The sequence below is a fragment of the Microcaecilia unicolor genome, chromosome 8 (assembly GCF_901765095.1).
Source record: "Microcaecilia unicolor chromosome 8, aMicUni1.1, whole genome shotgun sequence".
Classification (NCBI taxonomy): Eukaryota; Metazoa; Chordata; class Amphibia; order Gymnophiona; family Siphonopidae; genus Microcaecilia; species Microcaecilia unicolor.
The window spans coordinates 144,316,287-144,336,643 of NC_044038.1; the positions used below are offsets into that span (position 1 = coordinate 144,316,287).

At 40.8% G+C, this 20,357-nt stretch overlaps 1 protein-coding gene and 1 pseudogene across 1 annotated transcript in view; both read left to right on the forward strand.

The window, feature by feature from the left end:
• The window catches only part of LOC115476834, a 557,863-nt pseudogene that overhangs the window by 245,658 nt on the left and 291,848 nt on the right, over window positions 1–20,357 (forward strand).
• LOC115476840 overlaps window positions 1–20,357 on the forward strand; it is a 411,909-nt gene that overhangs the window by 58,396 nt on the left and 333,156 nt on the right. Inside the window, exon 6 of the mRNA XM_030213413.1 lies at window positions 6,811–9,246. Coding sequence (XP_030069273.1) covers window positions 6,811–9,246 — 2,436 coding nt within the window. The remainder of the gene's footprint in view (window positions 1–6,810; window positions 9,247–20,357) is intronic.

Here is a 20,357-nt window from a genome sequence, read left to right on the forward strand (position 1 = left end):
TACTGCAAATATGTTTACTGTGTGGTAAAGAACTTTTTTCACAGTAACTGTATGGGAAGATGCGGGGAATGCCTTGAGAGTTAGTGCATCAAATGTGTGCATGTTAATTTTTGCATCTAGCATGCTGCAATTTGAGTCCTTTAGTATTTTAGAGTGACGTTCCCGCCCGAAACCTCAGTTCACAGGACAAATCCCTCCTCTCTATATCCTTCTCCACCACCGCCAACTCCAGGCTCCGCTCATTCTGTCTCGCCTCACCCTATGCTTGAAACAACCTTCCTGAGCCCATACGCCAAGCCCCCTCCCTGCCTATCTTCAAGTCTCTGCTTAAAACCCACCTCTTCATTGCTGCGTTCGGCACCTAACTCTTACCGTTCAGTAAATCCAGACTGCCCCAATTTGACCGTTCACTTGTCTACTAGATTGTAAGCTCTTTTGAGCAGGGACTGTCCCTCTATGTAAATTGTACAGCGCTGCGTAACCCTAGTAGCGCTTTAGAAATGTTAAGTAGTAGTAGTAGTAGTAGATGTTTGTCTGATACTTTATTTTATGTGTTGTATGAACTTTGAGGTATATTTTAATTTGTAAACCACATTTGGAAACTTGTAACCAGGAAGGCAATACATAAGAATTTTAAAGAACTATGGTCCCTTTTACTAAGGTGTGCTAAGGCCTAATGTGGGCTTAGTATGCTGAAAAGGGCTAACTGCAGGACACACTAAAGCATCCTGCAGTAATTTCCCTGTTTACTTACAGTAGCCCTGTGCAGTGCCTTAGCGAGGGCTAATGGCACCCTGGGCGGGTCGCTGCTACGCACCCCCCCCCTCCGGGTACAGCACGGTGTGACCCCCCCCCCTGCGGCGCACCCCCCCGGACCGCATTCTTACCTGCGGGAGGGCCTATCCGCCCCGAGTGCACGTCACTCGGAGCTGCGTCGGCCCCGCTGGTTCCCTGCTCTCTCTGCCCCGGAGCAGGAAGTAACCTGTTCCGGGGCAGAGGGAGCAGGGAACCAGCCGGGCCAGCACCCCCTGAGCGCGGGCACCCGGGCAGACCACCCCTCCCGCCCCCCCTTCCTACGCCACTGGCCGTGTGCTATTTGTTTCTAATTCTTTTTTGGCGGGGGCGTGGCATGGGCAGCAAATGAGAATGGAATGGCTGCTGAAGTGCTGCAGTAACTTAATATAGGAGCATTTAAAAGCTAAGTTAATAATTTTGCTATTCCCATGCACTTATAGAAAAATTAGCATTCCACCAGCAAAAAGAAAAATTCCTATTTTACAGCCACAGTAAAAATGGGCTTAGCACATCCTAATGTGGGACTTTCCACATGCTAAGCTCATTTTATACCGCAGCTTAGTAAAAGGGACCCTAAGTAAATAAGTATTTTGGTGGTCAATTTAGAAGTCTTATCTATGCTTGGATCTGCATAAGCTGATGTTTAGATGTGTATATTGCATATGCGTCTGAATCCTGATTTTAGAAAGCTTGGATATACTCATCTAAAACGTGAATGCACACATATGGCAAGAAGGCATGATCTGGGCATGTTTTGGGTGGGACTAGAGCAGGGCTAAAAGATGCATGTGTGTTCCCCATTTCAGAAGGAAAATGTACATTTATTTTACCTGATATAAACAGTAGGATTTACACCTGCTCATGGGAATATCTAGGTTAGAGACAGTTGCTTGTTTTCTTCAGCACTCCACTGGAGGTATTATGGATGTTAGTCCTCTTAATCCCCAGCTATTTTCCGCTCCCCAACCCCAAGAAAGTGATACTGGCAAAGAATATCAGTGCTGTGATACTGTCACGGTTGTGCCCAGGTTCCTGGCTCACAGTCACCTCAGTCCCCGGGGGTTAGACCTGGGGAATGCTGCGACTTGATGGTTTACCAGTTCCCATGTTCCAGAAGATATGCCGGTCCGGTCCAGTCCAGATCTTCCAGCCCTCCAGATTGTTTTGGGAGTTTTTTGGAACTAAGCAGTATCCGTACCTGCTGAACTCCCTTGTGGGCTGCGTTTATTAACCACCTGGGAAGGTCCCTAGTTGCCTTGCAACAGAGGTCCTGAGAGGAGTTTCCTTTGGTGGAAGTCATTTGCAGTGCTACTGAGGTTTTCCTGTTTTATGTTTTGACCCTGCTTGTTTACTGAGTTACTCTACTGTCTGCTGCCTGCCCAGACCTGGCGTGGTTCCTGGCTTACTCTACTGTCTGCTGCCTGCCCAGACCCGGCTTGACTCCTGGCTTGTTTTGCTGTTGGCTGCCTGACCCAGCTGGGTTCCTGGTTCTTTTATCCTGCTGGTCCCTGCAGTTCTGCTTTCCTGCCCTGTCCGATAAGTCCTGCCGGCTGCCCGCACTCTGGGGCTCAACCCCTGAGGAACGGTGGTCAGGTGCAGGTGAAGTTTGGGCTATTTCCGGTCCAGCTGGTGCCAGCCTGAGCTGCCTCGGTGGCGGCCCCCATCTAAGTGTTCCGGCCCGGGGTTGTCGGGATGTCTGCTCTGCCTGTCCTATGTTTGGTGTGATTCTCCTGCCACTGCCACACCTCGGCAGTGGCCCAAGGGCTCACTAACCTAGAAGTCTGGGAGAAGCGTGATAGATACCTTCAAAAACATAGATTTGTATGTTTCTGAAATACCAACGTGCACGTGTATGTGCCATGTTGATCCCATTGATATTTTAGATTTTGATGTTGTAAAATGGATGTTCCTGCTACCCGTATGTACATATTCATGGATGTATGTCAGAACAGACTCTATGTCTGCAAATACTGTTCTAAAATATCAGCAGAACTTGATACATCCAAACGTGTACATCTGAATTCGAATTTGGATGTCCTATCTTAAATGCTCCCTACCTCCCACATGTTTTTTTAAAATGAAGTGCCAAACATGATCAGGAATTAAAATATTATGACCATTACTACTTAGGTTATGACAAAAATTCTTTGTTCAAACCATTTACAGTACCTCCTTATTTTTTAAACAAGGGGTTTGCATTTTATTATGTCTATTAGCTTGGTTATTTTCCTAGAGTAATACAAAAAAAAATAGAAAAGAAGAATGAAAGAAAGAAAAAGCCCTGTTTACTAAGCCTTGCTATAGGCATACTAGCGTTTTTAGTGAGTACTAAAAATTAGTGCATGCTAACACTAGAGACACCAATAGGAATATATGGGTTTCTATAGCGTTAGCACACGCTAATTTTAGTGTGAGCTATAAATGCTAGCACACCTTAGTAAACAGGACCAAAAGAAAAGAAATAAACATATATGCTACTGCAGGAAGATAATGGGTACTGAATGCATTGTACAGAAAAAAGAAAGTAGTCATCCAAAATTCCTAACAATTGTTCCCATCACAATAGCAGATCTGTTTGAAGAAAGATGTTTTTCTCACATATCCCTTTTGAAGAAGACTTGATTTTGATCAAAATATATAAAGAGAATTTAGGAGCTTGAATTGATGATACTCAGAAGGATTGTCTTCTGTCTATTTTATGCTTTTGTTTCCAAAGAATACATGATTATTCTTCTGCTTCCCTTGGCTCCAGGAATGCTCATTTGATTCCCTCTTACATGAAACGTATGTGGTTTAGGCTGAGTTTAAACATAATATTCGTTTGAATAGTTATTATCATTTTTGCAACTTTGCAAACTATGAGATAGGTGATTAATAAAGAAACTGAGAGTTCTTTTACTAAGCTGCGATAAAAAGGGCCCTGCGCAAGTGGCAGGGGCCATTGTTGCCATGTGTTGAGACCCTTTTTATTGCAGAAGGTAAAAATGCCTGAAAATAGGCACAGCCATGTGATGCAATTGCTCTTTCTGCATGGTCATGCAAGGGGGAGCACTTAGCACTACCAATTGAGGTGGCGGTAAGGGCTCCCACGCTAACTTGGCAGTAACTCGGTAGCACACAGTACTGTCTGATTACTGCCAGGTTAGTGCCGTGCAAGAAAATAGCCAGCTATTTTCCCTAGCGTAGCAAATGGCACACGCTGGGGCTGGAACTATCTCCGGCACCAGCATTGGGCCAACGGTAGTTCTAGATTAGTGTGTGGTAAGCCCACATTGGGCTTTGTAAAAGGGCCCCCTTAGTGTGCTCGGTAAGGGCCCTAAAGTGACTGACTGGGTTAGGAACTGGTTGAGTGGAAGGTGACAGAGGGTAGTGGTAAATGAAACTCATTCTGAGGAAATGGATGTTACCAGCGGTGTGCCGCAAGGTTCGACTCATGAACTGGTTCTTTATAACATTTTTGTAAGCAATATTGCTGAAGGGCTGACTGGTAAGGTTTACCTCTTTGCGGATGATACCAAAATCTGCAATAGGGTAAACAGTTTTGATGGTGTGAAAGCTCGGTAGAAGATTTGGTTACAAAATTATCTAATTTATTGAGCATATTCCAAATTGCATTTAAAGTCACCACTATTGGAGGATTTTTATGACCCTTATCCTCAACATACTGCAAATGACTGGTCATATTTACAGAGTTTTCAGTTATTATTATCTTCACAGAAGGCTACAAATCAGATGATAAATCTGAAGAGGACAAAGACCCACCTTCAGTAGACATTTCAGTCTGAATCACCTGAATAAGTCCAGGTTCCTTCTAAGCTGGGCAGGAGTCCTCCATCTACAGTCCTGCCAGTGTGTGTGTGTGTGGGGGGGGGGGGGGTGCTGTTTCACTATCACATTTTCAATAGTGAGGGACAGGAAAGTTCTGCAGGACTCCAAGGAACCTGCCTGTCCCTAATGATTGAAAACATAATATTGAAGCACCACCCCCAACTGGCAGCAATGCAGTTGAAGCACTCTTGCTCAGCTTATTAAGAACAGTGGTGGCAGCATTTCAAGTCATGCTGTGAAGATACTTCTTCACCTACAGCAGCCCACTGGCTTTATAGTCTGGAAGCCTGTTGATGTAACTACTGCTGCTGAGCCACGGAGCCAGCGGGGGGTCAACAAGGGATTAACCCACACTTTACCACAGCATTTCGAAGGCATTCAGGTAACTATCCAGAAATAAATCTGAACTTTGAGGCAGCAAGCAAAGACATGCTCAGGGTTCATACTTCCATCTGAACTCCTCCCTCTGTCATTTCTTTCCATCTAAGGGCCTGATTCACCAAGCAATTTCTCCTTAGACACAAGAATGGGAGAAATCATTTAGGAAATAGGCCTCTAACTTTCCCCTTTGTTTATCTTGGTTGTACTCAATTCTTTTTCCTTTTTTGCTTAGAGAATCTACATTTATTGAAACTTTAAAAAGAAACATAAGGGAGTTCTAAATGTCCCTTGTCTGTTAACCATTACCTAGGTATTTTCACAGACACTTATGCCAGGGAGAGGGTGTTCTGACCCTTCCATCTGGGAGTGGTCTTAGAGAGAGAAAGAATTCTGTAATGCAGGAGAGCCCAGAAGGTTCTTTCTGCCCAGCCCTTCTCTAAAGAAGGTGTCTAAGGCTCAACAACAGAGTCCTCAGGCCTTTAGGAGAGGGAGAAATCTTGGGAATGAGGAGGATTCTAAAAATCAAATGATGATCCATAATGAAAAGGAGTAACAATTCTACTCTTGGTTCCAAGGTAGATTATCCAAGAAGTTCTTGAGAAATTAAGGGAGGGTAGGGCTGGTAATTGAGCCACCTCCTAGGAACAAGAAGGATCCTGGTACTCAGAGGCACTCAACTTAATTAAAGCCAGCAATTTTCTCCCCAAGTAAGGGAGGAAATGCCCCCCTCATTTGAAAGCAATTCCCACCATGCAAGTTTTAAAAGTAAACTGCCCAATCAGACAGAGGGGCCAGCCCTTCCTCCTGGCACTTACCAGTGCCTTCAGGCATTCCTGGTCTGGAAAACCCTTTCTCCTTAAAGGCCTTGCCAACTAGGCTTCAATCAGAGCACACCATAGCCCTCCCAGGCCAAGAACAGGCTCCAGACGAACCAGTCCCTCTCAAGCACAAACCAGAGTCCTTCAGAATAAAGAACCTGGAAATTCCACTTGATTTTCCCACATTCAAAATAAGATTCTAATTAATTTGAAGTAGATACAATGGCATTTTTAACATGGTGGAGAGTAAAGCAACTCAGTGTTACAAAGAAACTGCTTATGGCTAATCCAGGACAGGCTTTGCACTCTTCTAATTTCAAGGAAGCTTGGCCTGGATAGACAGCCCTATGGAATAGAGTCATATGTACAGGCACACCCATAATCAAGGAAACTTAAAGATTCTAGCTTGAAGACTATGATTCAAAGGCTATAGAAAGCATGGAGCATTGTGGGTTTTGCTTGTATCCTAATCAGTTTTAGCTGGAACAGCTTCAAACTTCTGAAATCAGATGCTCCTGTTCTATTATTGACAGATTTCTCTTTTGGGATAAATATAACCTATATGATCTTCAGTATGAAAACTGGAAGAAAACACATGCTTGGGACTTAAAATACCATTGACTTAAAATATGTTAGGTTTTAGTTGCATCTGCGAACACAAATAGAATATATTTTGGTTTCCTTCAACAACTATATCAAGGTGCTGCAGTTCACTGGTTGAGACTCAGTGTGCCGCTGTTGGCCAATGCGGAACAAAAAGTGCTGGAGATCCATTGGAACCTCCTCCCGTGTATTTTTAGTCATCCAGTGCAGATCAGAGAAGAAACACTTCAGGAGATCGTCACACGGTTGAACTGGCAAAAAGAAAAACATCACCTACTACCCTGCCATAGGAAGAGGTGGATTTTAATTTATATTTTAAATCATGACTTCATCTATCTAAAGAATATTTCGGTTGTCGCCTTTGCTCAGACGTGTGGAAATCTAGTATCGGATCATGGCAGTGCTGCTCATAAAACAAAGAGACGCTGAATGGGGAGTCAAACGGCAAGTACTATTTTCCTTTCTGTTTTGGCTCTGTCATACAGCTTCTGGACAGATTCATTATACAATTCCAGAAGAAATGGAAATGGGTTCATTAGTGGGAAATCTAGCAAATGACCTGAGTCTGAATTTAGAAGACTTTCAGACTCGGAAGCTCCGTATAATTTCGAGTGTGGAAAAACAATATTTTACTGTAAATTCTGAAAATGGAAACTTGTATGTAAATGACAGAATAGATAGAGAGGAATTGTGTGGCGAATCCATCAGTTGTTTTGTCAACATTGAAACAATTGTTGAAAATCCTCTAAACATTTTTCACATCAAAGTGATAATCCTAGATATTAATGATAACGCGCCGAGTTTCTCTAAGAATAACATTGAACTCGAAATAAGTGAATCCGTTTCACCAGGTGAGCGTTTCTCTCTAGGAAATGCACGAGATCCCGATATTGGCACCAATTCGCTGCAGAATTATCAGCTCAGTCCCAATCAGTTTTTTATCCTGGAAGAAAAAAAGGGTACTGACGGAAAGAGATATGCAGAACTTGTACTAGATAAATCTCTCGATAGAGAGAAACAAGGAATTTTTAGTTTTATCTTGACTGCATTAGATGGGGGAAATCCAATCAGAACTTGCACTGTTCAGATTAATATTAAAGTTACTGATGCAAATGATAATATTCCCACGTTTACTCAAAAGATCTACACAGCAACACTGAAAGAAAATATACCTACAGGCTCCACAGTACTTCAAGTCAAAGCCAATGATAAGGACGAAGGTTCATATGCACAAATCATATATTCTTTTGAAAATATACCAGACAGTGCTCGTCATATATTCAGTCTTGATTCTAAAAGTGGAGAAATACAAATCATTGGACACATCGATTTTGAAGAAATAAGACATTTCCAGATGGATGTGGAAGCAAAGGATGGAGGTGGTCTGGCATCCCACTGTACTGTGATCATTGAGGTTCTCGATGAGAATGATAATGCACCTGAGATCACACTTACATCCCTTTCCACCACAATTCCTGAAGATTCTTCTCTTGGAACGGTGATTGCGTTGATCAAAGTCCATGACAAAGACTATGGAGAAAATGGTGAGGTCACCTGTTACATTCAAGATGACTTTCCTGTCCAGATAATATCATCTTCAAGTAATTATTACAAAATCTTAACTGACAGTAACCTAGATAGAGAACAATTCTCGGAATACAACATTACAATTGTAGCAACAGACAAAGGCAATCTTCCTCTCTCCTCCAATAAAACAATACGAATACAGATTACAGATGTCAACGACAATGCACCGATGTTTGAGAGAATGTTTTACACTGTTTATGTTCCAGAAAATAATTTATCAGGAGCCTCCATTTTCAGTGTAAATGCTGTAGACCCGGATTATGAACAGAACTCTAGAATAACTTACTCCATAGTAAACAGCTACATTGAAAATTTGCCAGTGTCCTCCTTCGTCTCCATCAACTCATTGACTGGTAGCATCTATGCTCAGCGCTCTTTGGATTACGAACATTTAAGGGAGTTTCAATTCCAAGTGAAGGCGCAAGATAGTGGATCCCCATCTCTCAGTGGTAATTCCACTGTGAAAGTGTTTGTTATGGATGGTAATGATAACGCACCTAAAATCCTGTACCCTTCACTTGGATCCGATGGCTCGGCCTCATTTGAAATAGTTTCTCCTTCTATCGACAGAGGTTCCTTAGTTACTAAAGTGGTGGCTGTGGATGCTGATTCTGGTCACAACGCTTGGCTCTCTTATCTGCTGGTGCAGGCTACCGAAGCAGCGCTGTTTAGTATCGGTCTTCGGTCTGGAGAAATTAGGACAAATCGCGCCTTCACGGACAGAGACACTGTGAGGCAAAAATTGATCATCTTGGTTCATGATCATGGAAAACCGTCCCTCTCAACCACAAGTACTGTGAACATAATCTTTGCTGAAAACATAAGGGAAGCTGTTCCAGAACTAAGCAACCAATCCAGTGAGTCCAAAAATCAATCTGACTTGAATTTTTATTTAGTTTTGGCTTTAGCTTTGATCTCGTTTTTGTTTCTGATGACTATTGTTCTGTTGCTAGTGACCAAATGCCTAAGATCAAAGAAGCCAACAGTTCTTCAATGTTTGGGTTCTGATATTTTCTCCAAAGCTGATTCTAGCTTTCCTCCACACTACAGTGATGGAACCTTACCTTACAGTTACCAGCTGTGCACTGCAACAGAATCTGGAAAGAATGAGTTCTCTTTCTTGGAACCAAATATTAAAAAACTGGATAATATCATGATTACTGACAATGATGCAACAAGGTTTATGAGCAAACAAGATATCACTGGCAGATTTGAGACTGACAATTTTCTAGAGGTAAGCTAATTTCTCCAATTGGGTGAATTTCGTCATAAGATTAATAAAGCCCCCCAAAATCCCAGTAAATAAATAAACATTTCTACTAGTTGTTCAAGCCTTCTTTTAGACACATTTTCTAAAAGCTTTGCTCATAAATAAGTGAAAATTAAATGGTACTCTCACATAAATAGCATAGCATGTGAATGCAAGGGGGTGTCCACATTGGGGGGGGGGGGTCCCACATCAACAACAAGCTACTCATCTCTCTGCCACATATACCCACCCACAATTATTGCCATGTCTATGGCTAGTATAACTGTGGGCATGTAAATGTAAGGTACAGAAATGTGAGGTTATACTAGCATTTTGTAACAGAATCTGGTCACTTTCATAGAATAGACTCTTGCTGTGTGTCATCAGGATGCTTAAATGGAATCGCCCACTTATAGACTTGCCCCCTAAATGTTCTGTGACAAGTGCTTTATGATATATTTATTATTTTATAGCACACAAATGCAAGATAAACAGATTGTATAATTATTATTACCATTATTATTACAATTATAATTGGTTTTGGGGTTTTGTTTTAACAAATTTAAAGTCTTTGGAGCTCTCAAAATTTTGTTACTAAAAGAGAGGAGAAGAGAGAGCCAGAGAAAGAGAGAGAACTCTAAAGACATTTAACTTGTTAAACAAAGTGAAGTTGATATTCAAAATGATTTAAATGGCCAGAAACAGCTCCTGGCTTTTTAAATCACTTGTCCAGTGCTAGCCAGGCATATTCAGCAACATTTAACTGGATAGTACTCCTGAAAATGCCTAGTTAGCACCTGGCTACTTTGTGGGTGTTCTGGGGTGTGGAGTCAGCACTTAGCCAGTTAAATGTCAATATTCAGCCCTTAACTGGCTCAGATAACTGCATAAATAGCACTGCATAAAACATAGTACTATCTTTATACAGTTCATGGTAGCTGGTTAATTGCTGAATATATATGTTTTAGCTGGCTGCGTTTGCCTAGATATTCAATTCTGGTGCCTAGATATGGCCCGGCATTGAATATCCAGGACTGACTGAATATTGACCCCAGTATTTTTTTTAATCTTGTGCTTACTATCCATTTATTTTTAATATAGTTAGGAATGCAATTTAGTGAATAATGATACATTCACATTAAATTCCAGAGAATGAAGGTATATTATACACCTGAATAAATGTGTAGCACAATGTGATCACTTTCACATTTCTACAGTATTGTTTGCAACCTAATTTATTAATTTGAAAATGGTCCTGTATATTGAGTTAAACAACATTCATGGAAAGATTGATGATAAGGGATATGGATTGCAATGCCTATATAGCCTGCCAACTTCCTTTCTGCTGCAATATGGTTGGCTTCACTTGATGTTCACCTTGAGATCTATTACTGATTGTGCCTCCAAGACTTTGATTGGGAGATTGAAAAAGAGTATTTACTAATATTCTTCCTGAACCTGCCCCTTTGAGCTTCATGTCATTGTCTTCAATTGTATCTTCCTATCCATTCAAAATGTCTGCTTTTAGTACATTACTTTGATGTTTGAGATATTTATATTCTCCATTATATTCCCCCTCCCCAATTTATCTCCTAGGGTACATGTAGTTGGGTCCTTAAGTATCATTTTAGAGGGCTTTTGGAGCAGATTCTGTACTATTTGGTGAGACTTCTTCAGGCTGTTTATCAGTCTAGACCAGGTGTTCTCAACCCAGTCCTATGGACACATTCAGGCAGTCAGGTTTTCAGGATACCCACAATGAATATGCATGATATAGATTTGTATGCAACTATCACTCTTTTAAGTATTTGTGATGGAGATTGTGGTGGGAATGGCCAAGTAACATGTTCCATCTCAGGCAATTAACCATTTCAACTAAACAAGTCAGCTGCCAATTTATTATAGCTTAAGAAACCTGAACAGAGAGCAAGTCTTGGAAAATAACATAACTGTAAGGGTCACAGATAAAAGAATACCCCCTTTGTATACAACCATAAATTCTACTACTGATTTCTGTTAAAAATGATATTCCACCTACCTTTGATCAATCTTACACACTTTATATAACTCACTTTACATAATGGAAAAGGTGCCTGCTGAAACTTCCATTTATTCTTCTAAAGCAACAGATTAGGACTTGGCTCAGAATTATAGAGTTACTTATTCTATAATAGAGGTTGAACTCTATGAAGCCCTTCTGTCCTTTTATATATCCATTTACTCGGAGAATGGGATACTATATACAATACAGACTACTACTACTACTACTACTATTTAGCATTTCTATAGCGCTACAAGGCGTACGCAGCGCTGCACAAACATAGAAGAAAGACAGTCCCTGCTCAAAGAGCTTACAATCTAATAGACAAAAAATAAATAAAGTAAGCAAATCAAATCAATTAATGTGAACGGGAAGGAAGAGAGGAGGGTAGGTGGAGGCGAGTGGTTACAAGTGGTTACGAGTCAAAAGCAATATTAAAGAGGTGGGCTTTCAGTCTAGATTTAAAGGTGGCCAAGGATGGGGCAAGACGTAGGGGCTCAGGAAGTTTATTCCAGGCGTAGGGTGCAGCAAGACAGAAGGCACGAAGTCTGGAGTTGGCAGTAGTGGAGAAGGGAACAGATAAGAAGGATTTATCTATGGAGCGGAGTGCACGGGAAGGGGTGTAGGGAAGGACGAGTGTGGAGAGATACTGGGGAGCAGCAGAGTGAGTACATTTATAGGTTAGTAGAAGAAGTTTGAACAGGATGCGAAAACGGATAGGGAGCCAGTGAAGGGTCTTGAGGAGAGGGGTAGTATGAGTAAAGCGACCCTGGCGGAAGATGAGATGGGCAGCAGAGTTTTGAACCGACTGGAGAGGTGACTAAGTGGGAGGCCAGCAAGAAGCAGATTGCAGTAGTCTAAACGAGAGGTGACAAGGGTGTGGATGAGGGTTTTGGTAGAGTGCTCGGAAAGAAAGGGGCGGATTTTACGGATGTTGTAAAGAAAGAAACGACAGGTCTTGGCAATCTGCTGGATATGAGCAGAGAAGGAGAGAGAAGAGTCAAAGATGACCCCAAGGTTTCGAGCTGAGGAGACGGGGAGAATGAGAGAGCCATCAACAGAAATTGAAAACGGGGGGAGCGGGGAGGTGGGTTTGGGGGGGAAAATGAGAAGCTCGGTTTTGGTCATATTTAATTTCGGGTGGCGTTGAGACATCCAGACAGCAATGTCAGACAAGCACGCTGAAACTTTGGTTTGGATGCAAGGTGAGATATCAGGGGTAGAAAGGTAGATTTGGGTATCATCAGCATAGAGATGGTAGGAAAAGCCATGGGATGAGATTAATGAACCAAGGGAAGAAGTGTAGATAGAAAAGAGGAGGGGACCAAGAACAGAACCCTGAGGTACGCCGACAGGCAGAGGGATAGAAGTAGAAGAGGATCCACCAGAGTGAACACTAAAGGTGCGGAGGGAGAGGTAGGAAGAGAACCAGGAAAGGACAGAGCCCTGGAATCCAAGTGAGGACAGGGTATCGAGAAGTATGCTGTGATCGACAGTGTCAAAAGCAGCGGAAAGATCAAGAAGAATGAGGATGGAATATTGACCTCTGGATTTAGCCAGTAATAGGTCATTGGAGACTTTAGTAAGCGCAGTTTTGGTTGAGTGGAGAGGGCGAAAACCAGATTGTAGTGGGTCAAGAATAGCATGTGAGGAGAGAAAATCAAGGCAGCGGCGGTGAACAGCACGCCCAAGTAATTTGGAGAGAAAAGGAAGGAGGGAGATGGGTCGGTAATTAGAGGGACAAGTAGGGTCGAGTGAAGGCTTCTTAAGGAGAGGTGTGACCACAGCATGTTTAAAGGCAGCAGGGACAGTCGCAGTGGAAAGTGAGAGGTTGAGAATGTGACAGATAAAAGGAATAAGAGCAGGAGAGATGGCATTAAGAAGGTGGGTGGGAATGGGATCAGATTAACAGGTGGTACATTTTGAGGAAGAAAGGAGAAGTGTAGTTTCCTCAATAGTAACTTCAGGAAAGGAGGAAAGGGAATGAGGGGAAGGAGAGAGAGGGGAATGGACTAGTGCAGGGAGAGGTGGTGAGGTAGAGAAAGCAAGGTTTATCTTTTGAACCTTGTTGTGAAAGAATTCAGCAAGGGTCTGAGGAGATAATGAAGGGGGAGTTGGGGGAGGGGGCACCTTGAGGAGAGAGTTCAATGTGGTGAAGAGAAGTCGAGGATTAGAGCCAAGAGAGTTGGTCAGTTGGATATAATAATCCTGTTTGGCACGTAAAAGAGCAGATTGGAAGGAGGTCAGCATGAACTTAAAGTGTAAGAAATCAGCAAGGGCCCGAGATTTCCGCCAGAGGCGTTCGGTGGAGCGGGTACAGGAACGTAGGTAGCGGATATTAGAAGTCAGCCAAGGTTGGGGTTTTGTACGCCTTACAGGGCGGGTCATCAAAGGTGCAAGAGTGTCTAAGGCAGATGATAGAGTATTGTTGTAAGAAGAAACAGCCTCGTTGACAGACGTGGATGGTGCCACAGTAGAGAGGAGGTTTGAAACATGGGAGGATAGAGATGAAGGGTCAATATGGTGAAGATTCCTAGATAAATTAGATAAGATAGGACGGGACTGGGAGGGAGGAGATTTAAGTGTGAAAGTTATAAGATGGTGATCAGAGGAGGGAAGATCAGAGGCAAGGAAACTAGAGGGGTAACAGTTGGAGGAGAAGATGAGATCAAGACAGTGACCATTTTGATGAGTGGGGGAGGTGCAGCATAGTTGGAGATTAAAGGAGGACGTCAAAGCGAGTAACTTGGAAATATAAGAGTTGGAAGGATCATTAGCAGGAATATTAAAGTCACCAAGGATGAGAGAGGGGGAGGAAGGATCATGGAAGAAGGCAAGCCAGGCATCAAAGTCACTGAGAAAGGATGAAAGGGACTTATCAGGGGGACAATGACGATGACATGACATTTGATTATGAAAACCTCAGAGAATTTAAAGTCCAGGTGAAGACTGAAGATTGAGTTTCCCCATCTCTCAGTAGTAATGTCACCATTAAGATCTTTATTGTAGGTCAAAATGACAATTTTCCTGAAATATTATACCCTTCATTTCCTATCAATGGTTCCACAGGTGCAGAGTTGGCACCTCATTCCAGTGATCTAGGCTATCTAGTAACTAAGGTGATAGCTGTTGATGCAGATTCTGGACAAAATACTTTTCTCAATTACTTTCTAGTCACATCTACTGAACCAAGACTGCTAATTTTTGGATTTCATACTGGAGAAATCAGAACTGCCTGTTCTTTTTTAGACAAACACTCCATCAAGCAAACTCTGGTGTTTTTAGTGAGGGACAATGGTCAACCTCCCCTGTTTGCCACAGTTACTGTGACTATTATGGTGACAGCTTCCAGGATCTTCCTTCAAATTAGACATGAGCAGGTTTTCATTACTTTTAGACAAAGACTCATTGGATACTTCAGTAATTGAGTCTTACACTGTATTTGGTAATCACAGACCAGTTTAACTATCTTAATTCAAGCCTTGAGGTATTCAGTAAATCCAATATTTTCATGCTCACTACAATACCCCTTAAAAGCAAAAACAAGGAAATGAGCAGTTCAGATGGAACAAGGATCTTAATCATACACCGTCAGTGTAAGAGATCTGTTGTCATTTTCACGCATGAAGAACCCCCCCCCCCCCCTCCCCACTCCAGATTTATGGTGTTCTATAAAGTAGAAATGTGCTAACCCTCGGTGTAACCTTTTTTGGACATGGAAAATACCAACAAACATTGATTCAACCACCAAGATAAGGCTGTTCTCCATCTCTCCCAAAATAGTAAAGGCTGCCTGGGGTTCTAAATGTTCTGCAGGTGGCAGAATGGGGTGAGCCACTGGAGCATGGTCATACCAATATTTTGTCTGACACAGTATCAACATCAGGAATTAGAGAACTTGAGGACAGGGCTGGAGATTGGTTTGTTTCACCACTCCAACCAAAATGTGCTCTTCAGGCCCTGGACTGTTGAGGTAAACATTCTGTAGATGGGGTTGTCATGTACTTGGTATAATGTGGTCTTTCTAAATCTGTCATGGGACTCCACAGTCAGTTCATCAGTAAATTCACTATGAATATGATGTGCTAAATTTGCATTTATTTATTTATACCTTACATTTATATCTACCCATCCAATTTAGGCTCATTCTAGGCAACAGTAAAGTAAATATATAACATTCAATAAATCTAAAACATACCAGCCACTTAGAATAGTAAACCTAACACCAGTTAAAATACAGTACCTTCAATCTTTGCCCCAAAACCCAGCATATATGAGAGACTCAATATTATAGGTATCCCCACAAAATGGTCTGGCAATGTGGTACCCAAGATAAATTTGGGAAACCCTGGTGCAATATGCATATATTCCAGTTAGGAAAAGATAGAAAGTGGGGGGGGGGGGGGGGGGGCTAATTCATACATTACTGCTTCATTAGGATTTAAATAACTGTTATTAAATATTTTATTAATCATACACACACAGAAATAAGCACAAATAATTCCATGTTTCCAGATCAAATCAGATTCTACGACATGGTAATCAAGTTATAGGGTTCATAGAATTTACAGAGAAAAATACACATCTGGTATAAAATAGAAGAGAAATGTAAATGAAATTTAGTGTGGGCAGGAAAATGCAAGACAAAAACAACCAGTTCAAATGTACTAAGAAGGAGGCATGCTTGCTAGGGGAAAAATCCATCTGTATTAGTTATTATAGAAAAACTAAAAGCTTGAATAAAGGCTGCCAGAGTAGCAACCAAAGCTAGATATTGGTTGATATGAATTCAATAGTTTAAAAAATCAGATTAAAATGTCATTGTTTCACAGAACACTGCCTGTGTCAGGCTATATCTCCAGTATGATATGCAAGCACATTTAAATCAGATTTTACCAGCTTTCAATCCATGAAATATTAATTAAAAGATGCGTGAAAGTAAGAAATTTTTTGACAAGAGAGATGGTCTTGTCAAAATAATGAAGGTATAATGTCAAAAAATGAAGGAATAAAGATTAGACACTCAAGAAAAGTTTTATTGGGTGATGAGGATTTGTTTTTTTCATTATGTGCATCACTTAGTTACAGATGATCATTGTATTTTGCCCCAGATTATTGTATAATAACATTCTTAAGATTATTAAGAGACAGTTGAACTTTTGGTTTTCTTTCAGCAAGATTTTACCTGCTATTTTATTCTGTGATAGTGGTTCTTTGTGGAATGTGATATCTTTTATAAGACCAACAAAAAGGTGTTAAAAACCATGATGAAACCAATCTAAGCTCCTCCATAAGTTGCATTCCTTTATATACTCTGCATTAACTTTCTTATAGTCAGTATACCAAGACTATACATTTTTTTAAAGATTTGGGGTAGCTTCAATTTTCAGTTGCACATCTAGACAGTTGTATGTGAGAAACTTTTCTATTCATTAGTTTTATAAAATATAAAAGTAATATAACATCTTTGAATATCTATTATTTACTGTTCTGGAGGGAATCTTTCAGTTAAATTTCAGGTAGTAGTAGCAGTAATAATAATAATAATAAACCCAAGGACCTCTATTTTATGTCAGTTCCCCTGTTCAGCCTCAGGGTGCCACTATTAGCCAAGTCAGAGTCATAGAGCTAGAGATCAGTTGGACCCATTGCTGCAGAATCTCATAGTATAGCTCGGCGAAGATATGCTGAATAAAATACCTCCAGAGCCCTTATCACTACCTCAATGAGTGGCAATATAGATCAGGTTTTACTGGCTGCGGGACAAAGGGCCCTGGTGCACAGGAAAAATGGCCCCTACCACCAGCACAGGGCCCTTTTTCCCGCAGCTTATTAACCCGCTGATTCCTGCTGATTCCTTAGAACAGAGATAATACAGTATGAAAGAGACTTACCTGGAGTTGCAAACATAGATGATACTTCCCTACATAAGTGCATAGCTTTCCTTACTAATTATAAATCTATAAGAAGCATCATACATGCAGCATTTTCGTTCCTCTGAGGCACAGACTTACCAGCTGCAAAAAGTGACTTCTTCCCATACTGACTGCAAAGAACTCCAGATTTCACTTAACTCCTGTTTTTATTCTTGAATGCTGATCTCTGATCTCCATTGACTCTGCTTAAATATCAATTCTCAGATTTCTGGAGTTATCTGGGATGTGTGATTTCTGGCAACTAGCAACTGCTGTGAAGTAGCTTTTTGAAGCCCCACATGAGACCAGAGACATTTACATCAGGCTGCTCATGATGAGCATAAAAAAACAACACTTAGCCCACACACTTTATATTCAAAAACAGTACAATACGTTTTGCACACAAATATCATTGCCTATGCATGCAGAGCTGACTGGATTCAGAGACCAGACTGTGGGGTGGCTATAGGAAAAGAGATCACCATCAAAAAAATATTATTCTCCTCAGTGAGTAACAGATGGATGCTGGTTTCAGAGAGCTGATCACTGATCTGTTGGTGCAAAGTTTGGATGCAGAAAAATAATCCAGTGTAACGCCTGTTGAGCTTTGTTAAAGAAACATACCAGTGAAAGACAAACTGAGGAGTATTGTGTCTGTTTGGGAGATTTTATCAGGTGAGTGCAGAAAGTGAATGAGAGAAAACAAAATAAAATTAAACTGGGTAAACATTGAAAGTTAACTAACCTGCCTAAGACTTTGCTGTCAGCAATAAAGGCTGACAAGGGAAGCTACTGTAGAAATTTTCTTAGGAGGAAATGAACATATTAAAGTGTGCTCAAAATATAACTGAGACAAACATTGAGGAAGTGAGTGGATAGTAAGAACTTAAAATGCTTGATTCTTTCACAATACTGCTATTTTTAATTCTGATTTGGTAAGTTTGTATGTAACTTTAAATGAGTGTGTAGAAAGAAAGTGAGATCACCCATGGGTTAGAAATTGCTTTCATTTTTTTTGCTTTCATTTTAATTAACTGACATAATCCAAGACTAGATGGATAATAATGGGTAGTGCATTTGATATACTGCCTTTCTCTAATACAACCAAAGTGGTTTACATATATTATGTACAGGTACTTTCTGACCGAAAGGGATTATTAAATGTCACCAACCCCTTTGAAATTGTTCTTACATTAAAAGCTGGTGAACTGATTAGAATTTATAGACAGTCATGACATTAATGAGGGGGAACAATTTGTGGAGCTGGAAAGTATTATTATGAATGAGATTGCTCTGGAGATGTCTATATACATGAGAGTGTGAAATGAGAAAAGCACAAAGTTGAATATAAAGCAAAATATTGAAATGAAAAACTTTTGCCTACAGGCAAAGAAAGAAAAGAAATTCTATACTTCAGTAGAAACTGACTTGATCATATATATATTGCTAAAATGAGGATTCTTTCCAAAAAAAACACAGTTATTATGTAAAGAAGAGGTAAGAATAAAAATATTGATGCTAGAGAAAAAATTAATGACGGAGGTGCAGAAATCTGTTCTTGAAAGCTGATGATAAAAGGACCAAGATAGCTCTGATCTCAAGGGGAGATCAAATGTTACATAGGTATAACAAACAACAAGGTCATAGAAAAAGTTATGTGGGACGTACTGTATAAAATTTCAATCTAATAGCTCCATATATAAAATTCAGGTTTCAGAGGACACATGTATAGGACAGATCTTTAGTGTACCTGATGAATAATACAGAAGAGTAAAGAGGTTGAAATAGAGTTAAAATTGACATTAAGAGGAAGTATGAAGGTAGAGCGCTAATGAAGGGAAGTTTCAGTGTGATAGAGGTGATATTTGAAAAGTAAGGCCTGGGAAGGAGGTAGCATCAGGGCCAAGAGGCAGATCCAGGACTCCTGGACTGAAGAAGTATCCATAAATGTCACCAATGAAATCTACAGGTGCTCTATGCAAGAAAGGAAGAAAAAAAATTTAAGTAAGGACCAGTAAATGACTGGTCATAATTGAAGGTATTAGTGAACATACAGAACATATAGATAGATAGATAGATAGATAGATAGATAGATAGATAGATAGATAGATAGATAGATAGATAGATAGATAGATAGATACATTAAAAAATATATACATTGAAAAATACTTAAGTGCCTGATACTCATCTATAGGAGGAGTTAAGACAGGATATTCAGTTCTGGACAATGTCTGGTTCTTGGTTTGTAAATCCAGGTATGTGTGGTCACCTGGAAGTTAGCTGGGCACTGGCTGATATTCTGACAGGTAACTTTACTACTACTACTACTATTTAGCATTTCTATAGCGCTACAAGGCGTACGCAGCGCTGCACAAACAAACTTTGTCCACTTACTTGGCTGGTTAGCAGACTGGTTATTGCTGTTAACTGGTTTAGTAGCAGCTCTGCCCAAACTCTGCCCCAGACCACCTCTAACATAGCCAGTTTGCACATGGCCAGTTACAGACAATATTCTACAGTATTACCCAGGTAAATCTCACTGACTATTGGTGGACAACCAGCTCAGTGGGGTTTAATCTAAACCCCTTTGAATACTGACCCCCTATATTCTTTTAAATACCTTGGTAAGAGGTTTTAACAAGTTTCTTAACAAAAATGAATAATAATTTTCAGTCGGTATATGTAAAAGAAAAGAAAATCATTAAAGAATCAGCATAGCAACAGCCATTTTGGATAAGACTAAAGGTCCATCTAGCCCAGTATTCTGCTTCTAACAGTGTCCAATCCAGCTCATAGGTACCTGGCAGAAACCTAATAAGTAGAAACAATCCATGCTACCAATTTTGGGGCAAGCAATGGCTTCCCTCATGACTATCTCAATCAAGATTCTAACAAATTAGTTCTAATCCTATATAATAATTCTCACCTCCAACGTTCTGACTTGCCTGGGGCCGTGGCTCATTCTGAGTTGGTCTGCTAGGCTCCATAGATCAGACTGACATCACCATAGCCATTATGATGTCAACTTCAGAACCCGGGGGGAAAAACATGCCTCACTGCTGATCCATGTCCAGAGGAGGGTCGCTGGACATGGGTGACTGGAGGGGGGGCAGGAGAGAGAGGAGGGTCACTGGACATGG